The sequence below is a fragment of the Octopus bimaculoides genome, chromosome 10 (assembly GCF_001194135.2).
Source record: "Octopus bimaculoides isolate UCB-OBI-ISO-001 chromosome 10, ASM119413v2, whole genome shotgun sequence".
NCBI classification, from domain to species: domain Eukaryota; kingdom Metazoa; phylum Mollusca; class Cephalopoda; order Octopoda; family Octopodidae; genus Octopus; species Octopus bimaculoides.
Window position 1 is genome coordinate 1596698 of NC_068990.1, and position 11064 is coordinate 1607761.

Below are 11064 nucleotides of genomic sequence, written 5' to 3' on the forward strand. Positions count from 1 at the left end.
AGAGAGAGAGAGAGAGATAGATAGATAGATAGATAGATAGATTCAGATGAATTAGGTGCTTAAGTTGAGGCACCAGAGTTTAGTGCAGCATTATCCATACAGTTTCAAAATAAGGTGATTAAAATCAAAATAAGGTGATTAAAATCAAAATAAGGAACAGGATATCCAGAGGTAATGCAGTACGATCATTTCAAGCGACTCCATTTAATTGAACAATGCAACCATTACATCGATTTAAATGCAGAGCATGGGTGGCTGGGTGTCAGCCATTGTCCCTCTGTCATTATGTACCCTTCAGCGTGTCGACATGCTAGCCATTGAAGAACATACATTTTTAGTTGAATGGGTGTTTTGAGCTGGAAACAAATACAGCGATACTGTGAAACAGAAGTCCAGTGAGACTTTTCCACATCGTGACACTGTGCGGGATTTGATAAGAAAATTTAGAAATACAGGCTCAGTGAAAGACACGGCAAGAAGTGGTTGTCCGACTGTTCTTTCAGACGAAACACTCTCAAATATTTCTGATAAACAGTTCACAAGCCCATCAGAGTCCTTATGCAAATTGTCACATGAAACGGAAATCAGCCTAGGAAGTGCTCACACAGCAGTAAAAAATGAATTAAATTTCAACACCTCTTATAAAGTTTTTGAAAGTCTTGTAAAATCTAATGTATCCTTTTGTAGTCTTATACCATCTTATATTTATTTTGCAATAAAATACTTATTGTGGAGGAACTTTTTCAACACCCTGTATATGCATGTATATGCATATGTATATATGAATATATACACATGTATGTGTGTGAGCTTGTGTGTATCTGTGTGTATATTATATTTAGTTTATTACTTTTTGTGATTATTTATTTAAAATTAAAATCAGATATTCATTTAGTGACAGAACTTTAATCCAATTAATCAGAAGCATATAATGAGATAAAAAAGATAATTCAAGTAGACCAATAGTATGGATTTAGGTAGATCAGTTAAGGAAGTAATGTGCAGAATGATGATTGCAAAGAACTCTAAATTAATATTATTTTTCGTTTAACTTCAAGAAAGAAAACAAAATCTTAGCAATAAATCTTAGCATCTTTGAAAGTAAAGTGGTGTTAATTCCGAAATGTTGAAGATTAATTTCGCAGAATTAATTCAAATGCTTTGAGGAAAATCTCATCTTCGTTTGCAGGTAAGGAGTGGGGTTACAACTAGATGCATATTTTGGCATTATTGGGCCTCATCAGCATAGCATAGTCAAACACAAACCTGTTTGGTCAGTCCAAAAGTATTTTCACTCTTTCATTTTGCATTCATTTTTCCATGCTATTATATTGTTTTAGATGGATACATATTGTTAAAGCATTGCTTTTATGCTTCTGCAGCCTGCCGCCCTTTCTGTCAATAACCCTCACTTGTTTTATAAGTAAAGGAGTTTTCATTTCATGCGTCTTTGAAAGTAAGGTGCTACCAGATGGTTTCTTGACAAATAAATGTGACAACATTGTCTGTAGCTCAGCAATTCTTCACATAGTTGCACAACACACACACACACACACACACACACACACACACACACACACACACACACACACACACACACACACACACACACACACACTCACGACAGTGACCTGTAACAATTTGCATAAGTAAAAATAAAAATGCAAAATATTGACCAAAACTCTTTGTAAATATTTTTCTAGACGATGACGATGGTGATGATGATGCTTTTGATGATGATGATGAAGATGATGATGATGATGATGATCATCACCACCGCAACCACCATTATCAGCAGCAGCAGCATTTCCCATGCTGCCATATTTTTATAGTCTGAGTTATTTCTCATTGGGAGCTGCTGTTCTCATAAACTAGTGTTTCTGAATGTCATTTGGTTTGGTTTCTACAGTTGAATGCTTTTCCTGTGACCAACCACCCTGCAGAGTGTACTGGGTGCATTTTCTTAAGACGTCAACACTAGGTAGGTTAAACAGTCTTCACTGTGACAGGACTAAAGCGACCTCACAACACTTCACTTTCTCTGTTCATCTGCAAACGAACTTAAAATTGATATTAAGGATATTTTTCATATCACCAGCACCAGAGAGGTTACCTTTCTCACTAATCACTACTGCTGAGAATGGAGTAGAATTCCTGGGGGTGGGTTATCATTATTATCAACATTTTGTGACCACTTCATATACTGGCATGAAATAGATGGGCTATCATAGCCAAAGTAACTTTTAATTTTGTGTTGCTACTCACATAAACTAATGCTCATACATGTTATCTGGCTGGATGCTGTTCCTATCTTCAACCACTTTACAGAGTGTACTGGATGCATCTTCTTATGACACAAATACTAGAGTACTCGGTAATCTAAGGCATGTAAACTGAGGAGGAGAATAGAATATGAAACAATGAGAGTAGAATGGCCTAAAATAAGGAGTTTTGAGGTTAATAGTTGTGTGAGTTCAGACGGTAACAGAGGTGTGAGTTTAGAGAGTGCGCATTAGCATAGGGCTTGTACATTTACTCCTCCTCTTTCTCTTTCTTTCCTGTTCCCTTTGTACTCTTTTACTTGTTTCAGTTAGTTGACTGTTGCCATGCTGGAGCACTGCCTTGAAGGGTTCTTCACGAACAAATTGACCCCAGGACTTATTATTTTTTTTAAGCCTCGTACTTATTCTAATGGTCTCTTTTGATGGACTGCTTAGCTATTGGGGTACTAACACAGACATAAACACACACACATGCACACACACACGCACACACACACACATACACACACACATGATAGGCTTCTTTCAGTTTCCGTCTACCATATCCACTCACAAGGCCTTGGTCGGCCCAAGGCTAAAGTAGAAGACACTTGGCCAAGGTGCCATACAGTGGGACTGAACCCAGAACCATGTTGTTTTGGTAGCCAGCTTCTTACGACAGCCACACCTTTGCTTTGTAGATCATTTTCCTATCTTAAAATCTCAGTGAATAACCAAGTAAACTGCAGCCTTACGATGCTCTGTCAACAAGTTTCAGTATGAATAAATCATGTCTGCAGCTGTCATTTTCCATGCTAATGAAGGTCAGATTTTCCTCTAAGTATGTAAATTAATTTTATGCAATCAGTTCTTAATTTCTATGAATTATCTTCCCCTTTTCAGTTTCAGAGTCACTAATAAATACTACTTGATATTTCTTTTACTTTTTTGTTTTCTTTCTCCAACTAAGTGGAAATTTTCAATAGAAAGTTTTTTTTTATTCTTTTCCTTTTCCTTTTTCTTTTTGTCCTTTTTTGTCTGTGTCATTCAGTCAATTGCTGCTTACCTTATTTAATCTCCATAGTACATCATGGATTAAAAAATAGTGTCAACTGAAGACTCTAAAAATTTTTCAACACAAAAATAATCTCTTACATGTGACACCTTAAAGTACGAGACAAAAAAATAATTAAAAAATAAGATAATACTAAAAAAAAAATTTAATCGTGATTGTGTGAGATGTCGTGAAGAAATGATTTATAACCAAATTAAGCTTGTATAGTAGTTAAATACAGTTATTTAGTTATTTATAATTATTTTTTTGTTTGTTTATACCATTGTGAGATAAATAATGCTGAAGCATGAAGAAAGAGTTTCTCTGAGTAGTAGTAGGAGGAGGGGCCACCCCTCCTTAATACAGAAAAGTGCATTTGTGTAAAAGTTGCATTTAAATGTTAAGCAGTGACAACTTCTGAAAGATTAAGGTATTTTTTGGTTTCTAAGGAAAAGAACATGAAAAGCTCCCAAACATTCACACACACAGATTTTTATAATACATGGGTGTATGTGAGCATGCACACATGTGTGTGTGTGTGTGAGTGTGCTTGTATGTTTGAGTGTGTGTTTGCATACACAAGGATGTTGAGTATATATATGTGTGGTTATAGGTTTTATTCTAACAGTTTGTAAAATTATGAAGTAAAAAGAGAAACCTTCTTAAACTTAAATGTTTTAATTTACTATGGATATTATTAAGAAGAGAAACTGCGAAAATTAGGTATTATAAAATTAATGTTGAGCTATTTTAGTGTAATATTTGTACCGAAAAACAACTTAAATTTTCAAAAATACATTTTTTATGATAAAGATGTAAACATTCAAAGGTGTTATCAAGGTGAAAATTCAGCTTGTATTTAAATAAGATATTTACGAAATTTGTATTTTAATTAAACTTTCAATTTAAACTAATTAAAAATAAAACATACTTAAAAGAAAATTGCTTGTGTTACTAGGGGTAAAGAACAAACAATATATTTATAAGAAGAGAAAAAATAAATAACCACATGAAATCTCATTTATTTTTTTAATGAAATGAAGGACCAAGTGAAACATCTCTCTTACTAATAGGTGTAGACTTAGCTGTGTGGTTAAGAATCTTGCTTTACAACCACGTGATTTCAGGTTCAATCCCTGAATGTGTGGAACTTTAGGCAAGTATTTTCTACTGTAGTCCCCAGTTATCCCTTTCCTGTTGACAATCTCCAGTGTTAGTTGTTTGATTTTTTTCTTTGGTTCAAATTAGCCAGCTGATGACAGAACACATCAGAATGGTCTTATTTTGTGAGAGAAGCTCATAACAAATAATGCCTTTATGATCCTACCAAACACAAAGCATGGATATTTGTCTTTGGTTGCTGTTTTGGGATCTCCTTACGTAAGCTCCAGGATCTTTTTTGCCCTGCGATTTTGTACATAATCTATTTTTTATCTCCAATCACAAGTTGCTTTAAAAAAGCATGCTTTCATTGCATTTCAAAAGCAAATCACAAACAGAAAACTGGTCCAAGTAATTCTTTTGTGAGAGTTTGTGAGGGAGCCATACATTATAGCAGAACTGTATCCTAGCTTCACCAGGTGTTCATGAGCCATACGTCTTGAAACTTCCAGCTCCCCTGCAAGTTCTCTAGTAGTGATATTTGAATTATCTTCGATTTTTGCCTTCAAAACACCTTCATCCAATTTTGAAGGTCTTCCACTGCAACTGTCATCTTCCAAACTAAACTCTCCAGCTTTAATTTTGCAAACCACCTTCGAGCAGTTGATTCATCTACAGCATCATCACCATAAACTTCACAAATGTTTTTGCAAGTCTTTGCAGCATCTTCTCCTTTTTTAAAAACAGAAAAGCATTATAACGCAAATATGAAATTTTTGGCTATCCATTTCAAATGTCAATAAAGGGTAACCAAAATGAAAGATAAATCTATTTTTAGTCAAGAACAAAGAAGAGACGCACTACCACTTCAAGCAATGTCAAAGTTTTAACTGTGTTTGTTACGTTGCAGGTGTGTTCAATGAAGCATTAAAAGATTTACCTTAAAAATACTCAGAACTTTCTAGACAACCTAATATTTTATTTTGGTGGACCCCCATAGCCATTCGATGCTTAGAAACTAATTTTATTGATACTTCTTTCAAAATTCCTATTTTGTCTTTTACACATTCTCCCATTTAGGTTTGCAATAGAATTCTCTATTTTGCCTTTCATCCTTGTCCGGGTCAATAAATTAAGAACCAGTTACACACTGAGGTCGATGTAATCGACTTAATCCCTTTGTCTGCCCTTGTCTGTCCCCTCTATGTTTAACCCCTTGTGGACAATAAAGAAACATGAATTCTCTGAGAGAACGTGTTTCATTGGCTGGAAACATGTTAAACTATGTAAAACATTAGAGAAAGAAACTGAGCTGTTTTCCTTTTTTTTGCAATGAATAAATCTAAAGCATATTTTTTTTCATGGACCCTTAAAATATTGATCTGGATCTGCAATTTACTATTTTGTTTGTACCTTCTTAACAAAAGGTAGTTACCTTCTCAAGTTGTACCGACAGATAAGGGCTAGTTTCCCAGTTTCATGGTGTATAAACTCCCTACCTGGATGGAATGCTGATCCCTCACAGGATTGCTCATTTTTGCCAGCTGAGTGGACTGGAGCAATGTGAAATGAAGTGCTTTGTTCAAGAACAATGTGTCACTTGGTCCAGGAATCGAAACCACAATCTTACAATCATGGGTCCAACACCCTAAGCACTAAACTACGTGCCTCCACTGCTTGTATGTACCCACCCCCAATCTTATATCGATAAATAATTCAGCCATACCCACACATGTGCTTGCACACACACACACACACACACACACACACACATGCATATATATAAATATCAGATATGTATTATCATGGACATTTGGACATATTTGAGATGTGTAAATTTCCATAAAACTGAGCAAAATGTTGGTGGTTGATTGTGAGATAAGAAACTTACGTAAGTATATGACTTATGATAGAATTTGACATGATGCAACCAACAAGACCTTCTCTAACAGAAATCTTTTGTTTCATCTCTGTGTATGCGTGTGTTTGTGTATTTACACACATACACACATGTATCTATCTATCTATCTATCTATCTATCTATCTATCTATCTATCTATCTATCTATCTATCTATCTATATATATATATATATATATATATATATATATATATATATATATATATATATACATACATATTTATATATGTACATATATATATGTACACTGTATTAAAAAGCTACTAATAATTTCTTGCTATTAAGACATGGGGTTAAGCTGGTTTTTATAATGTGCCTTGTATCTCCAGGCAATCTTCAAGCTCTGACCTCATGGTTTGTTATATTTGAAAATCAGGACACTGGTACATGAGAAACAAAGAGAAAAACTAGAAGTTTGATGCAAAAAGTAAAATGAGAAGGGTGAATAAAAATGGAAAAAGAAAAGAAAATTAGAATTACACTTCCTTTGACTGCAGAAATCATAATTAAACTAGTTGTTATAGAATAACTCAGTGGAGAGGGGTCTAAAGTTTTGAGACAGCCTCTTAATTTGGGGAGGGTGGTGCCCTCCAGTTCACCTAAAGGAATTTGTCCATATGCTGGCATTTGCTGAAAATTTCAGATTTGAAATTAAGAAGTGTTGTGGAATTCTTGGATCTAAAAAGAATATGCAATCTTTCAATGATGCATAAGTTGCATATGTTAGATCCATTTATATGTTGCATGATTTCTCCATGATTCTTCATTGATATTGTATGTGGTGTTTAGTTGGTCTCCAAACCCCATAAATAACAAGCCAGCTTAGTGAATTTACTTCTGTTTATGTGCTGAAAAGAAAACTGGTGGTTTGCATGACAGCTTTCAAAATTGCCTTCACATTATCCAATATAAGTTTTTTTTCCAGCTATGTTCCCTTGAAGCATTACTGTGATTTCTGCATCAAAGGTAACAGAGTTATCATTATACATGCCTGGTCAAGTGGGCAAGCTTCAGAGTCTCAATTGTTGCAAATGGGAACAGGCTCTGAGTGAAGTTTACAAGTGATATGAGGCACAAGTCACAACAACGTTTCAAGATTATGTAACCAAAACAAAAAATACATCAGTGTATGTGAAAGCAATTAAAAAAAATATTATGCAAACCACCAGTCTTCTTTCCAGCACATCGACAAAAGTAAAGCCCTTAAGTTGGCAAGCCACGTTCAAAGCATCCTCTAGGTAGATTGATGGATGCATGCATTTTGAAATACTTATCTCCTCTTCAGCATCAGACACTGGAAGGGGAAGGCATGATGGACTGACCCAAAATAAATCTCTCTTATATTCCAGCTAACATTCTGTGAGTGGTTGCACTATTCGGCAGGTCTGCTATAATGAATTACAAAATTGAAGTACTGAGCAGGGTTGCACTGGCATATTTGAACCCATTAAAATACCATTCAATGCACTATTTCATGGAGAAAATATCTTGGTGTAGGTGCAAACACAAGAAGTCAGTTTTACATGCGCACGTGCACACACACACACACACACACACATGCACACACAAATACACTACCAATTTTGTGGTTATTGATGATCTTGTGCCACTGAACATGATTATGTAAGGTTACTTAAACTTCCTGCAATGATTAAATATTAATTCTTTTCATTTCCAAGTCTTTCTGACACACTTTTGTTTATTCCTCAGCAACATAAGCAGGACGTGAGAAATATTTTCCTTACAACTGACTATAATCACATGGAGATGCAAATATTTAAAATTAATTCTAATCCAACGTTCTAAACTCCTAACGGCTGACTCTCTCTCTCTCTCTCTCTCTCTCTCTCTCTCTCTCTTTCTTTTTCTTTCTTATTTCTCTCTCTGTAAAGAGAAAGTTGATTGATAACTTACTTTTACAGCAGAGAATACTGTGCCCCAGCATGGAAGAAGAAAACATCAATAAATATTTTTCACAGTTACGTTTCATGAAAGAGTTTCTAGTGGGGGAATTAGATTTTGTTTTAGATATTTTCCCCTTCATAACCCTTTCTATCATAGGCACAAGACCCGAAACTTTTGGGGCAGGCGGCCAGCCAATTACACTGACTTTAGTGTTTAACTGGTGCTTATTTCATCAACCCTGAAAAGAGGAATGACAAAGTTGACCTCATTGGCATTCGAACTCAGAATGTACAGACAGACGAAATACCACAAAGCATTTAGTCTGGCGTGCTAGTGATTCTGCCAGCATGACACCTTTATTTGCACCTTCATAATATTATAGTTGAAAGGTCGGAAGAATGTTTCAAATATTTGTAGTGAATACATCAAGGTGTGTCATGAAGGTTCATTATCAAAAATGCCATTAATAACAGAGTGACACTCTGCTAGAAATTTGTCCAGAATTATTTTTACAGACCTTCTGTAAATCTGGTAACAGCATGGAACCAAGTGTGCGAGAAAAGTGGTGTGTACTACTAAGTATATTGATATAATAAGTAAACAGCATTTGAATAAATAGAATTGTGAGCTAAACTTAAAACTGTGTATTTTTAGTGAACACATAATTTTAACCTTGCTGTGAACATAAATGGTGTGGCTAGTTCGGTGTTAGAAAGGGCATCCAGATGTAGAAATCATGCCAAAGCAAACATAGAAACTGGCGGTGCCCTCTGGCTTGTCTGTTCTTGTCAAACCATCACACCCATGCTGGCATGGAAAAAGAGAAGTTAAATGATGATGATGCTGATGATGATGCTGATGATTATGATTATGATGATGACAATGACAATGATGACGACGATGACAGCAAAGAAGAATAAAAAGAAGAAGGAAGAGTAGGAGGAGGAGGAGGAGGAAGAAGAAGAAGAAATCTGTCACATTAATTCCAGTCTGTTATAGTTTGGAAAAGCCTGAATGTGAATTGTTGCAGTGTTCATTTCTGCGCTAAATTTAACATCATAAACATTTCAACACAAATTTGGTTATGTAAAATGTCTTAAAGAATATATGTGTGATGCATGTATGTGTGTGTGTGTGTGTGTGTGTGTGTGTGTGTGTGTGTCAGTGCATGCATACATATACTCAGAACTAAATGAATAATTGTTTTTTTGTCTCTCTTCAGGTTCCAGTTGTGCATTTACTGTAATTCCGCTCAGTATTGAAATCCCAAGCAACAAATCAGCAACAGTGAAAATTATTTTCACTCCTGTAAGTAAGAACATGTTAATTCGATTGAGTGGATTGTTGGAAGTATTTTCATTTATGTATGGAAAGTAGGAGGTTGATAAAACTCACTACAGCGTGCAATTTGTAGGGAGCAAATTAATTGGCATGCTCTAATTGTGAGCAGAGAAATTTGGAAGAAGTCAAGCAGAAAGAAGCGAAGTTTTTTTTTTTTAAATAAAACCTTAATTACTGAGACGTACAATATAGGTGTGGGCAACAAGAGGGTATCTTTGAATGTGTATGACCATTTGATGTGCTAGAAACGACAGCCAAATCTGCCTCAAATCAAATCGTTGGTGTCATAAAGAGAGAAAGACACACTTGGATGTTGTAGTCCTTGTGTTGGTAACGGTGGTGGTGGTGGTGGTGGTAGTGGCGTTGGTGGTGGCGTGACCTGCAGTTGAACAACAATGTCGTGAGCAACAACAGCAACAGCAACAACAACAACAACAAACCATGACAATGACTGATTATGACGACAACAGCGGTAACCACAGCAACAACGATGGCATCAACTACAACAACAACAACAACAACTACTACTACTACTACTACTACTACTACTACTACAGTATAGCAAGGTGAGATGAGCTGTAATATTCAAATCAGGCAATAAACCATTGCCATGTTCATGGCCACTGTTAATTTGTGGTTATAGAATTTTAATATATATTGATTTCTAACCTTGGCACAAGGTTAGAAATATTGGTGGTCAGTCGTGTCTGTTCTGTTCTGTCCTGCTGCCTGGTCAGTTAAGATTTTTTTCCCATTTTCCTTACACTAGCTTACTACACTCGTCTGATTGTCAAAAGACCCCGTTTGTATTGTTTTGTTTTATTTTTACCGCAATTGTATAATTATTTTCCTTTTGTTGTATAGCTGAAAGGTGCTTGATCATTGTATAATTCTTTTTCATGTGTTACATTCGTCCGATAGTCGAAAGACCCTTTCTATTGTTTACATATTTGTTTTCGTTTATGTACATTCATTTGCCTTGCCCAGGGCTTAATGCTTTTAGCTTGAATCTTTGGCCCAACCGGTTTCAAGTAGTATCAGAAATAAATGGGTGAAACTACATGGACATTCTGAATTTTGACTGAAGAGGCAATTGGCTGCGAATGAGCTGTGTATCTTGGTTTGTTCTGTTTTCTATTGTCGTGCTTTCATCCTTTACCTGCATGTTGTGTGTTAGGCATAACTACAGAGTTGTATCCCCACTTTGGAAGGTCATAACTTTCAGAAAAAGGGATATTTTTTAATGAAATTTTCTATGCGTATATCATTTATTATGTAGATTCCGAATATACAAAACTTTTCGGTGAAAGTGTTTTGGAATGGGGGTGGGGGACAATTTTCGGAAATTCCAACAGAGTCCACTTAAGTTCCTCTTAACTTCCAGGAAAATGAATATTTTTTCGTGAAATTTTCTACAAATATACCTTGATGTATGTACATTTCGAGCATGTAGGAATTTTGAAGGAAACAACTGCAGGTTAT

General features: G+C 35.4%; 1 protein-coding gene across 1 annotated transcript in view; it reads left to right on the forward strand.

Annotated features, from left to right (window-relative positions):
• Nucleotides 1–11064, forward strand: part of LOC106867322 (cilia- and flagella-associated protein 65) — a 720747-nt gene that overhangs the window by 83853 nt on the left and 625830 nt on the right. Inside the window, exon 8 of the mRNA XM_052971190.1 lies at nt 9464–9549. Within this exon, the coding sequence (XP_052827150.1) occupies nt 9464–9549 (86 nt within the window). The remainder of the gene's footprint in view (nt 1–9463; nt 9550–11064) is intronic.